Source organism: Drosophila guanche, unplaced genomic scaffold (genome assembly GCF_900245975.1).
Source record: "Drosophila guanche unplaced genomic scaffold, DGUA_6, whole genome shotgun sequence".
Lineage (NCBI taxonomy): Eukaryota > Metazoa > Arthropoda > Insecta > Diptera > Drosophilidae > Drosophila > Drosophila guanche.
The window spans coordinates 2243433-2265293 of record NW_022995750.1 but is presented as its reverse complement, the minus strand read 5'-3'; the positions used below and the strand labels follow the sequence as shown (position 1 = coordinate 2265293).

Below are 21861 nucleotides of genomic sequence, written 5' to 3'. Positions count from 1 at the left end.
AGTATTTATTCTTCCTTTGCTTTTCCAATTTTCAATTAGAGTTGCAGTTTTCTTCCTATTTCGATTTCGGTTGCTGCTTGTCATTAAGTGACGCTGCTGTCAGCTTTGGCAGCAATCCACTTAATGAAATCATTTAATCAGTGTGCCAATCGTGCCACAAAGTGGAAATGAAAGCTTCACAAGCTCAGCATTAGAACACATGTTCAATGTTCAATTTATGCCCTACACTAATCAATTCTGGCTCTCTGCGTGCTCCACCCTGCACTCCACACTCCCATCTCCGCTGTTCCCCAGTTGCCCTACTCTACTGTTCCACCTAATGCTTCACTGCCACACTCTCTGCGCTCTGGCTTTGCTTCAATGCTTCGGTTTGAGACACTAAGGGAATTGCGGCCCGCCAACAGCTGTCCTTAATTACATGGAAATCCACACTAGTGTCCCACACCATCAGCGGAGAGAGTCCCCATAGAGTCATTCACCTTGCCAGCCAAAAGTGAAGAGAGCTAAAAAAGGAAGTGGGTATTGAAGGGTGTCATTATACGTCGTGAGTTTAGATACCCTAACCAATAAATCGTGTTTAAGGTAATACATGTTGAGGGTTTATTTCTGGCTGTTTGCCAGAACCATATCTAAAAAATTTCAAATAGAACAAAATGCTCTCCTCTTTGCTTGCGAAATCAAAGTACCATTTGAAAGGGTATCCATAAAAGAAAATGGCAATGTGGCAAAAGGCAGAGCGGGAGTAGGAGCAGCAAATCGAAATCAAGTGAATATAACATATTATTTCAACAGGCAACTCCTCATTCATTCAACATATAATATTACCACCCATTGCGATGCATGTACATAGCCCCACAGGGAGGGTGGGCGTGTGCTCAGTGGTGCCTGAGTGTACGTCTAGGGGGGTTGGTGGTTGCTGTCATGGTGGGCATTCGCGAGTAGGCCTGTGGAATTGAGGTGAATAAGCGGAGCACTGGCACAATCCCACCCACTAAAAGGCAAACAAAGGGAAATCAATCTTTGTACATACTTTTAGCATATGCACACGGTATATCCTCACACACACACACACACACACACACACACACACACACAACATATGCGAAGAGTCCATGTGTTTGTGTGGTTTCAGTGGCGGGGTGGGGATTTAGGGAATATTTGCATGCCTTTTGTGTACTTTTTCCATATGATTTATAACCTAAATTGTTGCTGCTGCTGCTCACACATATACACATATAATTACTCACACACTCACACCAATGCCATGTGTGTCTGTATGTGTGCGTTGTCTTGGGACACCCGTCCAAAGTATGCTACACTTTTTGTTTTGTTTTATGTGTTAATAAGGGGGCGTGGCAGACGCCTTTGATTATGGATATCGCAACGGTGAGAAGCGCCAAGCAATTTCAAATATGCACTCCTTGTTCGTTTTTTAAGCGCTTGAATAAACTATTCGACTGGGTGGAGGACTGCCATGATTTAGTTAAAGTTTAGGCCTGATTAAACCACAAACCACACAGATATGGAGAAAAAGGTCACCAGCAATGACCTTCCAGCCAGCAAAGCAACTGCAAAGCGATGTATCAGCAGAATGTCAGTCAATGGATTAGGTCAATCCACGCCAGCTAATCCCACATGCAGCTGCTGCCCCAAGCTGCTGCTGATGTTGCAGTTACTGTAACCCACTGGCTAATCCAATTCCGAATGAGAATATAAAACCCAAAGCCCGAGCATTGCTGTGATTTTGTCTTGGCCCAAAAGGCCGAGAATGGAGTACCACAACGCGTCCATCGTTCTCGGCAATGTGTCCAGTGTGCTGCGTCCGGATGCGCGACTCTCCGCGGAGTCGCGTCTGCTGGGCTGGAACGTGCCGCCGGATGAGCTGCGTCACATACCCGAACACTGGCTGTCGTACCCGGAGCCACCGGAGTCCATGAACTATCTGCTGGGCACGCTCTACATCTTCTTCACGGTCATCTCGATGCTCGGCAATGGCCTCGTCATTTGGGTCTTCTCCGCGGCCAAGTCGCTAAGGACGCCGTCAAACATACTCGTAATCAATCTGGCCTTCTGTGACTTTATGATGATGATGAAAACGCCCATCTTCATCTACAACAGCTTCAACCAGGGCTATGCCCTAGGGCACTTGGGCTGCCAGATCTTCGGCATTATTGGCTCCTACACGGGCATAGCGGCGGGTGCCACGAACGCCTTCATCGCCTACGATCGCTACAATGTGATTACGCGACCCATGGAGGGCAAGATGACGCACGGGAAGGCCATTGCGATGATCATCTTCATCTATCTGTATGCCACGCCCTGGGTGGTGGCCTGCTACACGGAATCCTGGGGCCGTTTCGTGCCCGAGGGATACCTCACGTCGTGCACCTTTGACTATCTGACGGATAACTTCGATACGCGCCTCTTTGTGGCCTGCATTTTCTTCTTCAGCTTTGTCTGCCCCACAACCATGATCACGTACTACTACTCGCAGATTGTGGGCCACGTCTTTAGCCATGAAAAGGCGCTGCGCGATCAGGCCAAGAAGATGAATGTCGACTCACTGCGCTCGAATGTGGACAAGAGCAAGGAGACAGCCGAAATCCGCATTGCCAAAGCGGCCATCACCATTTGTTTCCTGTTCTTTGTGTCGTGGACGCCGTACGGCGTGATGTCGCTCATTGGCGCCTTTGGGGACAAGAGTTTGCTGACACCCGGCGCCACAATGATACCCGCCTGCACCTGCAAAATGGTGGCCTGCGTGGATCCCTTTGTGTATGCCATCAGTCATCCCAGATACCGCATGGAGCTGCAGAAGCGCTGCCCCTGGCTGGCCATCAGCGAGAAGGCGCCAGAATCGACGGCCGCTGCCTCCACCAGCACCACGCAGGAGGTGCAGCAAACGACGGCGGCCTAAAATCAATCAAAAATTAATTATGATGATGCGTCTCCCGGAACACGAGCTCGTAATACAAAATGCCTGGATACAAAAACTTCTATAAAATTCGCAAAGTCTTTGCTGAAACTTTGTGGTGAAAAAATGTGTGAAATACGTCAAATTTATGATTATGATTTCTAGCTATTATTTTTTTGATGTTAAATAATCAAATATAGTTAATTATTGCAAGCAAGCGAGGGGCACAGAGAGAGTTTCCTCTTAGTCCAACACTTTGCTTAATCCCCTCAGTTGTGCTGCTACAGTAAAGTGCCCAGCCCAGCCCTGCCCTGCCCATTGTCTATCAAATCGGTTGGGCACTTGACGTTGCCTTTTGCGGGTCACTCAGTCGACACGAAACCTGCATGCCGGTACGCTGCCCAAAAAGTAAAGACAGTCGACAGACAACAACAAAAGCATTGGGCATTGCGGTCCAAAAATTGTTGTCCCAGTTCCAGGCTTCAACATGCAATCCACAAAAAAGCTCGCTCTCTCGCGCGCTCACGCGCTCTCCCGCTCTCTTTTCTTACAAGAGAGCGCAAGTTTGAGACTGGAAGGAGCTTGCGCTTTGTGGCGTGAATTAAAGTCCACAGGAATGAGTTCCGCCACTATATAACAAAAACTTGGCCCCCACATGGACTCTGTTACTACGTAAAAACCTGCACGTGCTCCCCAGGGACTCCATATGAGTTGGGCTCCACTTGGCATCCATGCACATTTATCAAAGGCAAGGAAGCAGCAGCTGACAAGCCACTTGGCCACACAACGATGCCTAGATTTTCAGTTCCACAGTCTTGCCCTGTGCCAATGACACGCACACACACAGCTTCCACATGGCCTCCAAGCGCCTCTACCCTTTGCTGACTTTATTCTAGCCATCGTCAATGGCATTTAACAATTTGTTTGAGCCAAAGTGTTGCACCGTGTGTTTGTATGGCGCCTCATTATTATTGTTTTCCCAGCTACCGCATTTCTTTCACTGCCACACACCGCACCGCATTCGCTCTCGCTCTCTCTCTCCCTCTCCCTCTCCGTCTCCCTCTGCGCTTTAGCCCACGCTCCCGCTTTACCCCGTTATCCCTAACGCTTCCCTCAACCGGGGTTTTTACTTGGTACCTAGCACGCTTTTCCACTTATTGCCTGGCGGGCATTTGGCAGATCCTTTTTCCTGCGTCGTTCTGTGGTGAACCCAAAACCGCATTCAGACAGACAAACAGACAGACACAGAGACGAGCGAGCGTGCGAGCGAGTGAGCGCAGGAGCGAGGCCATAAACCAAAATCGGCCGCAGCCACCGACGACGCTGGCAAATGGTAAAAACGAAGCAAAATTAATGAAAATCACACAAACACACAGAAAAACAGCTACAGCTGTCCACACACACACATATACAAACAGACGCACACACAGACAGCAGTCGTGGGAGGTAGAAAAACGGGAGCTGGGCTGCAGGGGAAGAGACAATTAAAATGGCACCCACAGAACGTCCTTGCAGCCGCACACAGGGAAAGAGAGAGAGAGAGCGGCAGTGAGTGAGTGAGTGAGTGAGTGAATGCCGCCAGCTACCACACCACGCCGCAGCAGCACGGGGCATGCACATTTGTCTTCCACGAAATTCGCTTTGGCTCTCATTAATTAAGATAATTAGGCCTTTTCGACGCCTTCAAAGTTCAACCAGAAGAAGAAAAAAAGAGCATCCATGCAGCAGCAGCAGCGGCAGTAGCAGAAATTATCATACAGCAGTACGGCCTACGATGCACGGACGAAGGACTACGCATTTAGGGACAGTTCAAAGTTCGTTGTGTTTACGAAATCGGCTTAAAGCATGTCTCTCTGTCTCGCTGGTCTGGCTCTAGGTTCAGCTGCTTGTTGGAGCAGGAGCAGGAGCAGGTCCTGCTCCTGTTTGGCTACTCGTGGTCCTGGAGCCATGGGCCTACAATTTGCTCAAATTCATCGCGTGGGCACACACACACACAACATGCACAAATTCCTTTAATGAGTGGTTCATGGCACGGACTCAAGAAGGTTCCACCCCCTCGCACCACTTTCCGACAGCGAAATGCAACCGCAACAGAGAAAGAGAGAAATTTATCAGCGACTAATCTTAGTCACCACTAAGCCGAGGGGAATAATCACATTAGGGGAGCACTCCAAAAATTGCCATTACATTTGTGTATTTATGTTTTATATTATTCCCCTGGCACCCACTGCCAGATAATGTTTTAATTAAAACAACATTTAGATATTCCCCCACTTGCTACATTTCTTAATGCTGCCACAAAGTTTAAGCCAATTACAAAGTTTCTTAGAATTGCATATTCATACTCGTAGCATGCCCCTTTCTGTCCGTCCATCTACTTTGACGCGAAAATTTGATTTCCTTTTTGATTGACAAAAGCCAATTTCTTTTTTATGCTTGTACCTTTTTCTTTTTTGCATGTTGCACCGAAAAACTGATTAAAATCACATGCAGCAACTGCACTTCCCGATATCCCATAAAAATGTCAGCTAAATTAGTTATAAATCAGCGAGGGGGAGGCCCCCGAAAGGATGACTTGATATGCAAAAGACACAAGAGGCAGCTCGCAGAGCACAGGGCTCTAACCGCAACTTTGTGAAGCTCAAAATGAAGCCATAAATTATACGAACTAATAATTATATGCCATCAAATTGTTGTAAGCAAAGCGAGGAGTCAGAGGGCTAAAGCCAAAGGCGAGAGGCGGAAGGCGGAAGGAAGGCTGAAGTCAGCGCCAGCGAGTTTAACGGCCAAACATAAATTATAGACATTTAAAAAAAAGGATGGGGGGCTTGCAGGGCGGAGATATACTCTCTGTATAGTCTATGGGGAGGAGAGGAGAGCCACGTTCATCTAGCTCGCGGCTGGATGGCAACGGCAACGGCAACAGCAACAGCCACGCCGCGTGGAATATGCGATTTTTATCACAGTTTATGCACTGCACACAAAGTCAACATAATAAGGTCAACACGCACAAGGACTAAGGACGAGCACGAGCACGGGCACGAGAACTCCATGGTGATGGTGTGGCCTGGTTGGGTGTCGGTGTCGCTTTAATTAAATGGCAAACATCCCGAGCCGAGAGCGCGTCAGAGAGCAAAGTTCGAGGTCAGTCAGTAGTCAGCAGTCGACAGTCGCCAGCCATGATGAACACGGCAAATTCGTTTTGCTCTTCCCTGTGCCTTCACTCGCTGTACCTTCCACCCATCTCACGTTCTCTTTTTTTACAGTCGAGCAATTTGCAACAAAATTAGCCCCCGAAAAACGTTAACCCATGGCCATGGCCCCTTGAGGAGCATTCAAATAAACAAAAGATTGGGTTAATCCTCCTCCCCCCCGCCACCTGCCTCTGGTGTGGCCTTCAAATGCCATACGTCTAAGTGACTCTCCAATGGGCACCATCATGACAAATGCCTCGTTGCCACCTTCTTCGACTGCTGCTGCTGCCGCTGCTGCTCCTACCCATCCATAAGTATCTTTGCAGTCGTAAAGTTGCTAGGATGTAGGATCGCAAAAAAGAGCGTTTAAATTTTGTAATTTAAATGCAAATTGACAGGCAAATGACAAACATTGCAATTAACGAGGGACTAGCGGGCGTATACGCAATGTGGCCACAGACAAAGTCCAACCAAAAAACGGGAGGCATGGGCATGGGCATGGGCATGGAGCACTCCAGCCCGCCTGGGCTCAACCAGCCAAAAGCGACTCGACTCTCCCAAACAGGACATAATTTAGGCCCTGCTACGTGAAGCTCTAAAATTGCTGGAGAACGGTCTGTGGCGGCAGGCGTACAGCACGGCACAGTACAGTATTCCACACGTATAGTGGTGGCTGGGGGTATGGTGTTTGGAGGATTGGTAATGGGAATATGCAAAACTTTCCTCTGGTTAGCAAACGGTTGGTGCATTTGCAAGTCATACTTTGGAGTGGGTCCGTCCTTGGCTGTGTGGGGGCGGGGGACAGTCGAAAACAATTGAATGACAAGACTGCTGAAGGAGGAGGAGGAAGGCAGAAAGGGAAGGAGTGGGCATGGCCATGGGCTACAATTCGGAAATGTTCTGCATAAAACTCGCACGACATTAAGAGAGAGCTGCTCCGGCTGTGCAAAATTAAGTAAGAATTTAGAGCTTAAGCAGAAATATTTTTAAACTGATCTCTTGAAGAATTTTAATATATTTTACTTGTAAAAGTGATCACCCTAGTCATAGTCACTTATTTTTAAACATCTCTAGTCTGCTGAATTTCTCTAAATTACTAGCTAATATATTTGAAATTCAATTGCAAATTTCGTCTCATTTTTGGGGCAGTTTTTCCTTTTTGTCAATTGAAAGTCGAGTCCTATGCAAATGAAAAACATTTTGTTCGCCCGCATGCAAATAATTGCATCAAAGTTTTTGTTGGCCAGGACATCATGACCTGCTGGCTTTGCCCTTTGCCCTTTAGTCTTCTCTCTGTCGTCTCTCTCTCTTTCTTTCTCTACCAAAACAAGTTGATTTTTTTTCGGCTAGGAAGTGGAAATGACACCAACTGCATTGCGGCCCAGCAGGCGCGTCAAAAAGTATTCGTTTGAGGACTTCTTATACACAGTTTTTGTTTTGTGTTTTGTGTTTTTGTTTTCCATTTTAGTTTCTTGTCTTGTTGTTGTTTCTGGCGTAAAACAAAAGAACAAAGTGTTGGCCTGTCTGAGGCAGGCACTTGGCTGGCGGCCAAGGAAAATGCATGGAGCTGCTCTGCTACACACATAAATACACAGGCCACATCTCCATTTGCCCGCCCAAAAAGTTGGTGAGGTAAAGGGGAGACATTATAAAAATGCCAACTATTCACATTAATTATACGAAAATTGTTCATTGTTCGCTGTTGCTTTTAATCGTATTAATCGCATGGCAAAGGACCCTCGCCCTAACTTGTGGTAGACTTTTCTAATTTATTCGCCTAATTGACTCAAAGTAAAGTTCTCTCCCCCTCTCTACATATTTTGCGTGGGTTCATCGCTACAGCCCCAACACTTTTTCCCCAGAAGGCAATCTCTGGATGATATACCTACAGAGCGGCTTGTGCCAGCCTCTTGTGCCGCGTGTCATGTAAATGTCAAACTTGGTGGAGCCTGGAGAACCTTAAACAACGACCGGAAACTTTCGCTTTATAAATAATTTTACCAGAGAGCAGAACAAGAACAAGAGCGAGAGCAAGAGCAGAGAGCAAGGAGTTACTAATTTATGCAAATTGTTTTGTTTGACAAATTAAATGAACATTAAATAATTTCCACTCTGCCTCAAGCGAAAACCAAAATATTTTCCATTAGCAAAAAGCAATACAAATTGCCAAGTCGAAGCATAGGATACACCGGTTAAAAGTTGATTTTCTTATGGATAAAGATTGATGGATGATAGAAAGATCGAAGCAGTAGGATGTATATTATATATTTAATTAATGCTTAAATATTTAAAACATTTTTTAAAACCTTTAGAAGATATATACAGGAGTGCTACTCCCAATACTCTACAAACTCTCAAATCCCATGCCAACAAAACCCATTTTAGGGTATCCAAATCTTCGCCTAGTCATCAAAAACTATTCGCTGGCACGTGTGGACGAAATTATTGGTCGTATCTCTATCGCTCGAAACCTGATGGATGGCTGCAAATGAAGGCCAAAGAATTAGGTCGCTGCTTACTAGGAAGGAAAACAATGTTTTATTATCCCGAACATCTATCTGGCCGGCGGATATACAAAAAGGTCTCACGCATCCCCGGCAACTCCTCTTTTTTTGGTGGGCAATTAACACACACACCTGACTGATGGCAGATTAGCCACCCAAAATGGCTTACAATCACCTGCCAATGGGGGCAATGTAATGCATACGCAGTGGTGTACGTGGGCCGCTCTGCCCCTCCACTGATTGCCTACGTTTATGCTAGTCATATTGCCCATACGCCCCATACGCCACGTTGTATTTATTTGTTCCTCTTGCAGCAAACTGCAACTGAAACTCGTTAGCAAGCCTCGTAAAAATCAAATTGCCTCAGCCGTATGCCGTATGCCCCGCACCGTCTGTCTGCCCCTGCACCCCACTCTGCCTGCCTGCCTGCTAGTTAGGCGTAGAGCGTGGTTTGCTCCCAAACGGTTGTTAAAAAGTTATCCTTGGGCGGCAGTTTTACGAGCTTACGAGTTGCCTGGTATGTTCCTGCCACTGCCTCTGCCCTGTGCCCTCTGCCCTCTTCCCACTGCCATTTTCTGCTTGTTAGCATCGAGTTTTAGTTGACAATGTTGGCAGCTGCATTAGAGGCAAAAGCGAGCATCGGAGCCAGAGCCCATGCGACCCACACATACGTGGTACACGATGCATGTGGTCTCCATGCAGGAAAAAGTCTTTGATTTGCGTTTTGCCTTTCATGTTCGCTCAACTTTCAAGCAGTTCGATTTCAAGTTCAAGTTGCAGGAGAAGGACACGGGACACGGGACACGGCACATCGAATGGAGAACCCCTTAGCTTGTTATATTTTTAATGCAAAGAGAGAGCTCTCCAACTGGAAGTTTTTATTACTTTCTTTCGCTGTTGTTTCGGGGGCTCTCTGATGGCCCTCGGGTAGATTTCAATTTTCCATGCGTTTCGCTTCTTTTGATATTTTATATATTTTATTTTATATATCGAAATTGTATCGTTATATAGTTTGTGCCAACAAAACAGAAGTAGCAGCGAAAAGTTATTTCCTGGACAACCAGAGGGCAATGCGATACAAAAGTCTAATACGAAATTGATTTGTTATGCCAAAGAATAGGAAAAGAAAAAACTTGGCCCCCAGCCACTCTGGCAGTAACTCCCAATCGAACAAAAAACTGCAAAGTTTTCTGTGAGTATTCCCCAAATTAGGAACAGAAGCTTCGATTTGCTTCGCCAAAGCCGGAAATAGCAATTGTTTCTTTTTCTGGGGCGGGGGATTGCTGGAAAACAAATTGCTTTGCAACTGCAGGGGTTTTTTCCTCCCCCCCGCGCTGCACTCCCAAACAATTATTGCATAGCAATTTTCTATGGAAGTAAATCGAATGCTGGTGGAACACAACAGCTCAACTAATTTGCAAAAGCTTATAAGAATCATTTGCCCATAAAATTGTTACACTTTCTGCCCCCTCCTGCTGCTGCTGCGGTGTCTTGTAGTAATTCCCCAATAAAATAATAAATATTTTTATATTCCTTAAAAATAGAAAATAAAAATGCTGCAGCTGCCAGAGAGCAAGAGAGAGATACCGGAGAAAGTTTCGGGCAGTAATTTCTACCCGAAAAACAGAGAGTCGGAAGAGCAGGAGGCAGATACACACAATGCCTGCTGCATGACAAGTAGCAGCACTTTCATATATACATATAGACGATATCTATATATGGATGCACTGCATATGCTGGCAAGTGTTGCCGAGTGTCGAAGAAAAAACAATTTATTTTTATGTGTCTATGTATAAAATTAAAATTTGCATACTGCCAGCCACTGCCACTGCCTGACTCTGACTCTGACTCTGACTCCCTGACTATCTGGCACTCTGGCTTTGGCTCTGGTCTATGGTCTCTGGCTCTCAGCGGCTGTGTCTGGCTATGGAAAAAGTTCTTCACTGAAGTCAGCATCTGTCTGCCTTGCCAATCCGTCCGTCTGCCTGTCTGTCTGTCTGTCCGTCTGCCGATTTGGCGACGCTTTTTCTGTCGAGTGTGTGACAACTGACGTGATGTGCCCTGACTTCCTTCCATCGTGCTCTACTTCCATACAGTTAGCAGTCATGCGGATGGTTGGTGAGGACGTGGATGACGACGATTTGTAATATGAGTAAATTGAATGTTGAATAAAGCAGAACTAATTTGATGTGATTTATAGGAAAGGAAATACATATACGTATAAGGAATGCAATTAAATAAGGTTTCTACAAGATTCTATTATGAATTAAAGAGACATTTTAAAGGTAAGTTAAGCTGTGAATGCCAAAAAGACAAATCAGAGACGGTTTTAAGCCTTATAAAGTGCGCTAGATCGCCTAGAAAATATGAAATTATGAGATATATGCCATGTCATAATTCTCCTAGCAGTAGTTAGACTCCAAAATCCATTTTTCATCCCTTTTAATCCCATTTTCATCACTTTTCAACCATTTTCAACCAACTCTATCATGTTTCTGCATGTGATGTAAATGACTTCTTAGTTCATGTCTGCAGCTGATTGTTAGACAGACAGGCAGACAGCCAGCAACTCGTAGATCCTGTGAGCTTCTGTCTAGAGTCAAAGGATTTCGCTTGTCTGCATGTTGGGGGCTTATAGCGCATTTAAATGATTTCAATAACTTGCCATTTAGAATCATTAGCTAAGCCGCCAGCCACTTGAGTAGAGCTCTTGGAAGGGAGGGACACCCAAACCGCACAACCCGCTCTCGGTCCCTCCCCACTCTGCCATCAGTTTTTGTCGCTCTGCGGCCCTTCATAAGTCAGTCTGGTAACCGGATCTGGATTTGCTGTCATTCGAATGATAAAGCCATTTGACAAAGGCACAAAAAGCACACACAAGCGAACAAGTTGAGACGCGAAAAAATCCCCTCTTACCCAACCGCTTTCCACTCCAAGCCTCCCCTGGAGCGATGCAGTGCGGCAGCGGCTGGCGAAGGGCTTGTCTGCCGGAGATAACAAAGAGAGCGTCAAAGAGGGGGCCAGGAAACGGATGGACTGCAGGCCTGCTGGGAGGGGATAGTGGAGGGGAGGCGAAACAAAAGCGACATATCAACAAATGTTGCCGGCATAGAAGACCCAGCTTCCGTGGCAGCCACACGCCTGTCAATGAAGCGGCGGCAGCCACGCGCAACACTCGTGGTTTGTGCACCAAAAAAGGCAAGCATAATAAAAGGATACCCTGGTAATTAAAGTGCAGCAGTACTTTCGCTGTGTAGCCATATACCCTAGCGCTCTCAACGTTTACTGGGTATTCCAGGAGCCAATGAATGGAGAGGGGAAAGTACATCAGGAGGATAAAAATCGAAGTAGCGATGCCATGCAGCGCAGGACACTCAGCAGGAGCACAAACCAAATGCAAATCACACGGAAAGGAAAACGAATACGTAATCTGAACGTGTTTAGTCCTTAGTATTTCAAACAGCAGCAGGAGAAGGAGCAGCAGACGGGGTAAAACCACGGACGAACCCAAAAAAGCAGACCATAAATTTATTGTTAACGTTGCCTCATGCAAATTGAATCCTTTCGTTGTGTTGTCCAGACCATGGGACACTCTTTGGGTGTCTGTCTTTGAATGCTTAAGAGGTTGCCACGCTTTCTCGTTATCTCTGGCCAATGGGGATTAACTTGAGGCATAATAGCAGGTCCTGGCATAATAATAAACGTTATTTATGGCTTAACCATAGAGAGGATATAAATTGTAGATGATAATATTCGCATTGTAGCGTCTTTTGTTTTAGATAAAGAGGGTAACAAGCTAAAGGTTTATTTGTTATTCAATTTTCATGAAGTATTCCTAGAAAATACTCTGCCATAATTCCATAACAATTCAACCTGCTACTAGCATAATCCTGCAGGTATTATCTGCTCATCCCCCCTCCAATTGAAATGCTCTGATTGCCTGATCAGCAATTCCATAAAGGTGAAAGCAATTGAATAAGATTTTTATATGACAACACACACCACGTGACCGACCGACTCGTAATTCTTTTTTTTCCACATTTTATCTCCGCACATAAATTGTTTAGTTATCCATCAAAAACGTGTCCATGATTTCTATCGGCCAAAAAGAGAACAAATCTGTGGGCACGTGGCTGGGACCGAACACACTGCCGCTCACATTATCCGTTGGAATTAACATTCTATGAGGCAGCAGTCCCCACAGAGCGGACCATTAGGCCACCCTCGTAGCCAATTTTAATGACAGCCTGACAATTGAATTAAATTATCAATCGATGGGCCCTGGCAGGGCACAAGGGTCGCACAGCCATACAAAAAGGACCTTCAGCACAATCAAATTGATTGTATTTACTTTGACACCAAAACCAAACACAACATCCACAATGGTCACACCTACTTCTAGGCACCCCCAACCCAGTCTGTTACTCCTCCCCGTTGAGCCTCTCACCCCTCTTTGGGGGTAGCATTTTTTTGGGAACTTGGACATGGGTTCGAGGTTTTTGTTTTTTGCCGCCTCGATTTGACTTAAATACGGTTTTTGGCTCGTTAAGTGTAACTAACAAACGCTGCCATCCGCTGGCTGACTGGCTGGGAGACTCGTCGTGGACGCCTTTATTGTTTGCTTTCCTTGTTTCTGCCAAGCCACTGCCTTTGCCTCTGCCTTCTTCCTTTTCTTGTTTTTGGTTGCTTCTTGTTGCTGCCTCAAGTTAAAATGGCCTTCTTGGAACGATGGAAGGCATATTGATTGGGTCATCGGTTCAGAGCAAATGTTTTGGCTTCAATGGCCGAATCGATGGAGGCTCAGTCACAGACTTTAAATGTGTGTGTTTTTTTTAAGGAAAATTGTGTTAAAATAAGTGTCAAAAATATGGCAAATGAAAGCTACTTAAATGAAACAAATGTCAAGATTAAATCTACACAAACTTCTCCCATCAACTCAGCCCAAAACACTCTTAGTATCTGATCCCCAAGTAAACTTAATATCCACTTCATGTCCCACGATTTTCCACTAACATTTTCACTCCGTTTCTATGTCTAAAGCTCATTGCATCTGTCTACTACATCCTACCAATGCCGATCCTTAGTGGCACTCGCTAGTCCCAACTCCTCCCACTTACAGTCCATCGTCAGCATTTGGCAGGCGTCACGTTATGGCTTTAAAGAGGCCAAAACGGGAAGGTAGAAGCAGAGGTAACACACAACAAAAAGTAAAAGTAAAATAAAATGCATATACAATAAATAAATAAATAAAAAGCATAAAATAATCATGTCACGTGCGAATTGATTGAATTTCTTCCTTCGGGCGCTCTTTTGTAAAGCTTCGTGGCCATTTTTTTGTTTTTGTTGGTCAATGCCAGAGGGTGGGTTGACATAACCCTAGTAGGGTTACGGCCGCAGGACAACCAAGCCCAAACCCAACAAGCACTGCCTGGGGGAAAGGGAACTCGTACAAAGTCGTTCCATTTAATGGCCACAGACAAAAGCTATTTAATTTAATGCCCACGCCACTTGGTCAGGTAATTTGAGCTACGAGGCGGCATACACTGCACGAAAAAATATGTGCCTTCAAAAGCCAGCAAAAAGAAATCGCTCTGTGAAATTGAAAAGCCAAAGAATGCCAATATTCATGCGAGTCACAGCCAGCAGTAACAGCCAGGACGACAGCCAGACGAGAAATCGGAACAGAGCCGCAGCTTAGATCGTGACAAAAAAAAGCCAAAAGCCTAAAAATCCCCCCAATGGCCATGTCCTGTCTGCCACATCCCAACCATAAAAAACACGAGCAATTGCCAGAAATGTTTTCAAACGCAACTTTCGCCAAAAATTATCTTTCACTTTTTTGGGGGTTTTGTTTTTTTGAGGTGGGGTAAATCCTTTTTCGAGAGGAATCTGCCAAAAAGTGGCATGGCACAAAATTGTTCAAGTCAGCGTGCACACAAAAGCCAACACTTGGATGGTTTCCCAAGCCTCCAGCATCAGGGTATTCCCCACAGACACACACAGATAAATTCCTCTTCGCAGTTATTGTTCTGCGTTCCACTTGCAATGAAGGTGTCATCATATTTTTTCAATTTCATGGTTTTTTTTCACCCCTTTTCCTCCTTTCCGCTGCATACTATATCCTCTTATTGTTTAGTTTTGGTTTTCACTCTTTTTTGCATTCACTGAAATATGCGCCAAATGAAAGTGTTTGCCCCCAACAACCGTACATTGGTTTGAGCCAGCAAAAGAATGCCCTTTGCTGTAGTATATAAAGAATGCAACAATTTAATTAAATTTGAGTCAATAGCACTGGCAACTGGTGCGCTATAAAATTTGTAGTAGGCTTAGACTTATATTTGCCGCTTTTATTTTTATAAATAAAATATTTAAATATAGTTGAGATTTGTAAATCGAATTGAACCTGAAATACATTTCTGGTGTTCGTTCGGCAAACAACTCTTTTTGAGTTCAAAATGTTCAGTAACATTTTTTTTCTAATATTCAACATATTCAACAACAAACAAAGCAAAACAAAAAAAAACGAAAAGGGACGTGTGAGACGCTTCTTACGCGTCACAACTTTTATATCCGGCACTCAGTACTACATCTGCACCTTAGCGTTTATTTGTCAAATTTTACATTTTTTCTTCATCTGTCATCTTCTTCTTTAGCTCGCCACCCTCCCCTATAGCCACACAGCAGAGGCAGAGACGTATCTGCTCGATGCAGATTGTGAATGAAAAACAAATATAATATAGCCACTGCAAATTAATTGCTTCATTGTGTCCATAATAATGATCCAATCGGATCCCAATTTGGTGATTTGATACCCTACGAAATGGCGTTTTTAGATTTCTTTTATCTTCAAAACTGTAGGTTTGGGATGTTTTCGCCCTTTTGCGGGGGCGGAAGGGGGCGTGGCTCATTTTTGAAATACACTGTTTTCAGTGTGAGCATACAGCAGTCTGGATGCAAAATTTGGTGGCTCTAGCTCTTATAGTCTCTGAGAACTAGCCGACGAACAAGACGAACAGACGGACAGACCCGGCTGTTGATACTGATCAAGAATATTTATACCTTCTGGGGTCGGAAAAGTTTTCTTCTGTGCGTTACATTCAACCGTTATTCCCAACAAATACAATACTCTGCGAGTCCGGGTATAAAAAAGTAAATGTTGTATTTAATGACAAACTAACAAAAAATATTCTGCAGATTGAAAGCCCTTCAATTCATACAGCTCAATGGATTCAGAAAGTGCTGTTAATGTGCTGCTTAATGCCACATTTTTTGGTTACATAGTCTACTTGTGGCAATATCACATTTTTCTTTCTTTTGCGGAGGCGCTTCACTACGTCTGGGACTTGGACTTGGAAGTCTTTGTTGACTACTATGTTCGGACTACTATGAAACGAAATTTCAGGAAACGCCTGACAAACACCGCAACAAGACTTTGATAAGTGCTGGAATGTTTCGTCAGACATCCCTGTCAATGGAATAATTATCGAATCCTCCTCCATCATCATCGAACTGAAGTACTTGGTCAATCCATCCAATATTGCTGTAGCGATTAAAAATTAAAAAAAAGAGAAAAATCGTACTCCAATCTGCCAAAATGTTTGCCCATTTATAAGATAATAATGTTACGAATCGTCTCAAAGCTCCAAGTAATGATTGCAGAGTGCACTTACATATCTCTGCTGATCGTTTTCCTGAACGGCATGGCAATAGAAATGTTATTTATTTGTTAGTTTTCAGTTACCAGTCACCTGTAGAACTTCAACAATTAGTTCACAAACGATTACCTCTGGCTGCTTGCTCAAGAGCTGGCTAGCTCTTATGCAAACTAAAAATAAATACAAAATTAACTAATGTCTATCCCGTGGCAGCGCCCCTCGGTCGGTTGGGAGGGAGGAGGTCTCCGCGTCGTCCGGGTTCCGCTCCTAACAGGCTTTACCTTGGTGTCGCATGGTGCCTCTTTTTGGTCACCATAGGAAATCCTGCTTATACAAAAATCAAAACCAGGTCCAAATCCATTTTCAGGTATCGATCCGCTTTGCTGGTCTCCTTTCAACGCACGAACGCATCCACCACAGCTGGACCAGCCAACCGATCCCCCATGGCTGCTGCCGCTGCCACTTCATCAGCCGCTCCCCTCTATAGCCCACTCCCCCTTTATCAAAGTGCCAGCTCCCATTCGCTCTCTCTGAAAAAAGCGCACCGAAAAGTCAGCAAAATATGAGCGCGTGTGTTGAAGGAGAAGAAGGAAACGACAACAGAAACCAAAACCAAAAAAACCAAAAAAAATATAAAAGAAGAATGAAACGATTGTTGTTGCAGTTTATGGGAAAAACTCCAGCGGGGCTTCAGTTTCAGCGAGTGCCTAGATGTACGTGTGTGAGAAAGGGACGCTCACTCACGCACAAGAAAGAGAAAGAGAGAGTGGGAAAGGGAAAGGGAAGGGGCAAGAGGTGGGGTGGTAGAGGCAGTGCGAAATGCGAACACTTGCAGTAAAAGCACGAAAAACTCGTTACAAAAACCGTTAGTTTTTCAATTATGGCGCGTAGATTAGTATTTGAAAGCAATGCATGTATGTGTGTGTATGTATCCGTGTGTGCGGGTGTCCTTGTGTGCGTAAATCTCTCCCAGAAAGAGAGCGAAAGAGACAGACACGCTGAGGGACTGAGCCATTATTGGATTTCTGGTCATTTCTCTGAAGGTAGCAGCAGTAGCAGGGGCAAAAAAAGGGAGAAAAACTTTCCCCTGACAGCAGCACAATAACTTTTGAATAAGAAAAACGTGCAACGCAGCCAAGGGAGGCAAAATGGGAGATTTAAGGTGGGGACAAGCAGGAGATACGCAGAGGAAAATGGGCATATCGTTGCTGGACTAAAGGAGCTGATGGTGGAACTGATCTGGAACTGTACCGAACAGAGCCACAGGACAGCAGGAGATACAAACAGGAGCAGGGCCAAGACCACAGGCCAGGACTAGGCCAGGCAAAGTCCAAAAGGTGTTGGCTCTAGCAGTACTTAAACAGGAAAGGAAACGAGAACAGCCCACGGAAAGTGGTTCAGTAGAGGGTTCATCTAACAACAGAGGGAAAAAACTTTCTGCAGCTGCAATTTTCCATTCAACTTGAAGCTTACTCAATGGCCAAACGAGACAATCAGTTTAGGAAGTTTATCTCACTGCGTCTTATGCGAATGTACTCCCCCTTGTTTTTGCACCTCTTTCCTTTTGGCTCTGCCATTGCTTCGTTTGTGCCTGTGAAAGCTTTTGCTAATTTTACAACGCACATTACGTATACGCCGTGTTAGAAGCTGCACACTTTCTGCTGCAGCAAAATAAAAACATTCAGCCAACAACAGAGTTTGGCCCTTAGAGATGAGCACGTAGCAGACTCTGTAAGGATTTTCTTTAGAAATTTTATTTCCCAAGAAGAACAGAAGCCCATATTATGAAGAAGTTGGCAAGAAAACCTTGGGAAATCATAGCTAGGAAATTCCTAAGAGATTTGAAAGAAAGTGTAAAGAAAATATGAATGTATATAAATTATAGTTATATATTTATACACGATTTAATGTCCCTGCTCCCCTAATGATAGATCTGAATTCAAATTGAGACTTCAAATATTTCGGGAATTATTTAATAGAAAAGGAAACTTGGTAACTTCCTCTGGTACTCCTATATTTTCTGTACCCATTTTCTTAGCCTTTGCAGCTTGATTCCTTTTGATAACCTCTTCACATTAATATGTACCCTCTAACAGTCTCTTCAACTGACTCACAAAGAGATCTTGAAAAGCATTCGTCTCCCACACACCAGACCAGCATGGAGTGCGTAAATCACATGGCCATCTCTAGGTTCTGCAGAACAGGCAGTGCCTTGATTTTCTTTTATGGGATTTCATTGTTAAGGCCCCAGCGCATAGTGGCTAGTCACTAGTGTAGCAGCCCCCAGAGCAATGCCATTTTATTGTTGAATGAACGGACTTACGTGTGAACTACTAGGCGACAACAACTTATGCCATTTCCGTTTCCGTTCGCCATTCAACGCAGCAGCAAAGCAGGAGCAGCAGAGAGCAGGAGAGCGCAGCAAAGCAGCAAAGTGGGAGGAGCAGGAGGAGAGCAACCAAGCAAGGCAATGCCAAGAAACAGGAACACAATTGTGAGGTCATGTATGTGACAAACAATAAAGACGATAACTTACGTACACGGCAAAAGGGAAGCAGCGGAGCAGCCGAGCAGCAACTGCGGCACAGGCGAAACGGAAACGGAACTCCATGTTGCCCTGCGTAGGTGTGCAGATCTACACGTGCATTGGTGTGTGTGTGTGTGTGTGTGTGTTTGTGTATGTTGGTGCTTTTAAAGTAAAATTAAGTTTTGTAAACTTGGACTTAATGCGCCTTTGCCAGCCCCCTTGGGCTTTGTTAGGTGGCGGCGGCGGCAAGTTTCGAAAATATATATTTTCAAAAGCAAACTTTATTCCTGTTGAAAGAAAATATGTCTGGCGTCTTCGGTATACATACATATACTCGCAAGATGGCAACGCAACGCACAAAAGCAACAAAAGAAGCAGCTGCCAGTTGCATGCCCCCTGACTTAGGAGATTCCTGGTGCTCCTCTCGCTCTTTGGTTGCCTGGGGTTTTGGGGGTTTGGGGATCTACCGTGGAAAGTTTTGTTTGCCCTGACACTTAAAAAGCCGTAAAATGCACATTCAGCATAAAAACCACAGTTTGAAATTATGGTCCCACACTGTACTGTAGCTCTCTCCCTCACTCGCTCGCTCTCCCTCTGTGTATTTTCTATCCTTTTCTGACTGTGACTCTTTGGGTATTCACTTCTGGTGTGGTGTGTTGCCTTTTGTATCATATTTTCTAGTTTGAAATTCGTTTCGACGTCCACATCGGCGTTAGCGTTGGCGGCTTTTATCTTTAATGCATTTTACGTGCACATTTCTTGGAGTTTATTCATCCTCAGAGCAGCAGAAACTTAGAGGGGGAAAACTTAGAGAAAGAAAGAGGCGGACAAGAAGAGAGACAGCAGCACATGCTTGGTCAATGATTGTTAAATAAAGCGCACGGAACATTTATTTGGCACTGATTTTTAAACCAAAGTGATGATGCTTCGAGATCAAAATCAAATCAAATAAAATCTATTAAAAATGTGGGAAAGTATCTCTAATTATCGATTGCTTTTTAGGATTAACCAGGTTCATTTTCTTCCTTATCATTTTCTAAACTCCAAAGTTCTCCTCTTGCAGCATATTTTCTCAAGAGTCAAACAACAAATTGAGCCCCAAATAACCCGCAAAAGAACCTTTTTAGTACTCGATGCATTCGAATAGAACACCCACAACAACACTCAAAAATATTCTTCACTTCATTGGAAGTACTTTTCCTTTGCTTCACTTAATATCTCGATTTCAACTTGAAAAAATATTTTATGTCGTGTGTTTTCTTTTCGAGTTTCCTTTCAGCTAATTATAAGCCAGTAGCAGCAGCAGCAGCAGCAAACTATGAGAACCTCTCAATTAGTTTTCCTTTACTTGGACAACTGGCAAAAACATATTGCAGCAGGACATCTTAACGAAGCGGAAAAGCTGGAAAAACACTTTCCGTTCATAAGTAGAGTTTTGCAAGAAGTGCATCAGCAACGAACGAACCCAAAAAACACACCAGAAATGGCAACGAAGAGACCGCAAAAGGCAAAAGCAGCCAACCAAGAGCCAAAGAACCACTGGAAAACAGGCAGCAGCACTGGCAAACCACCTACTTTGTAGACAAACAGATAAAAGTAAAGTTTTTCCAACTTCATTTACTCAAAATCGTAGCAGCAGCAGCAGTTGTCTTCCTGGCTCTGTGGCTCTCTAAGTTGGTAGCCAGTTGGTAGGTAGAAATCTTTACCTGCAGAAATAACCAAGAAGAAAACAAACCCATTTCAAGGGTGGAGGAAGAGCTGCTTGTAGCTGGAGTTCCCGGAATCCTCTGGCAGCTATGTTCAGGACATAGAATCAGAGGCAGAAAACTCTTCCCAAAATCCTTAGACCCCCTGCAAGTGTATACGGAAATGTCTCGCTTTACTTTTTGGGGGAACTTACTTAGCAACTCCCACGTACAACCTGTTGGTGAAGTTTAACTTTTTTAATACATTACCAACGTCCCTGCTGCTCCAAGTAACTTCTCTCTGCCCCCTTCTGTGCATTAAAGTAATGCCAAAAACTTTGCTTTCGACTGCTGTCTAACGGTAATGTTAGGGCATAAAGCATGATTGAAAGGTGAAGACACGAACCCCACCACAGGAAACCCAACACCCAGCACCCTCTTTAGGGGCTTCAACAGCGTTTGCCGGTGGCTGGAGGGTGGGGCGGAGTGGGAAGTGTATAAATATTTTGACCGCAGGGTCACTTCCGTTCACTTTCCTTTCCTCGTCCTCGTTTGTGCTGCTTCTATGTACTGTGCAGGTTATTGTTATTGTGGTTGATATTAGCAGGACATTATTGAAAATTATTTACATTTTGCTCCTTGCTCGGAGACTGCTGTAGCACTTTCCCGCACCCCTCAGAAAAGTTCCCTAAATTGTTTCGTTATTAATCCGGGTGGCAGGGGGGGTAGCTTCCAGATCTCTCTCACTCTCTTCGTCTGCTTCTGCTTGAGGTCCTTGTCCTTGTCGGTTGCTGTGCCATCGAACGTCGAAAGTCGAAACGGCTGACAGGTGTTTAAATTTCAAAAGTTTTAATGTGTTTGGCTCTCTGGCGCAATAACAGCAGCAATCAGGATGATCATTATTATAATTATAATGGATAACAATAAGTTTTGATTGGATAATTATGTATTATAATAATTTAGAGAGAGAGTTTGCAAAATCAATGGGATTTTGTGGTTGTTGGAATACATTCAGCTAAATGCAGAGAACAATAACTTAATTAGGGGAAAAATGGCACAGAATATTTGGATACATAAACATTTATGGGGGATTATGTTTAATACAACTAAAATATAATAAATGAAAATTAAATTAGTAATAAATAAAGTGATTGACACGGGAAGAGCTGGCCAACAAATATGATAAGGATAAAGGAGCGGGCTTCTGTGAACTATTTCTGAAATTAGAAAACCTCTTTATCTCGGTCAGTCATAAAACTATTTAATTCCTGCCTTTGTCACCACAGAAACTATAAGGAGGAGCTGCCCCTATCAATGCTGCAGGACGCACTCACACATTTACTCAATTTGCCAAGTTCTCAGTGTCTTGTCCACACATTCTC

General features: G+C 44.3%; 1 protein-coding gene across 2 annotated transcripts; it reads left to right on the top strand.

Annotated features, from left to right (window-relative positions):
- The first annotated feature begins 1744 nt into the window (after window positions 1-1744).
- On the top strand, window positions 1745-20111 carry LOC117586278 (opsin Rh3). 2 transcript variants are annotated; one of them, XM_034276231.1, is made up of 2 exons: window positions 1745-2893; window positions 20089-20111. In XM_034276231.1, the coding sequence occupies exons 1-2, from the start codon at window positions 1769-1771 to the stop codon at window positions 20089-20091; spliced, it is 1128 nt and encodes a 375-aa protein (XP_034132122.1). In that variant the 5' UTR covers window positions 1745-1768; the 3' UTR covers window positions 20092-20111. The 2 variants fall into 2 exon arrangements, with proteins under 2 accessions (XP_034132122.1, XP_034132121.1); XM_034276230.1 differs by lacking the exon at window positions 20089-20111 and having other exon boundaries at window positions 1745-3131.
- The last annotated feature ends 1750 nt before the right edge of the window (window positions 20112-21861 follow it).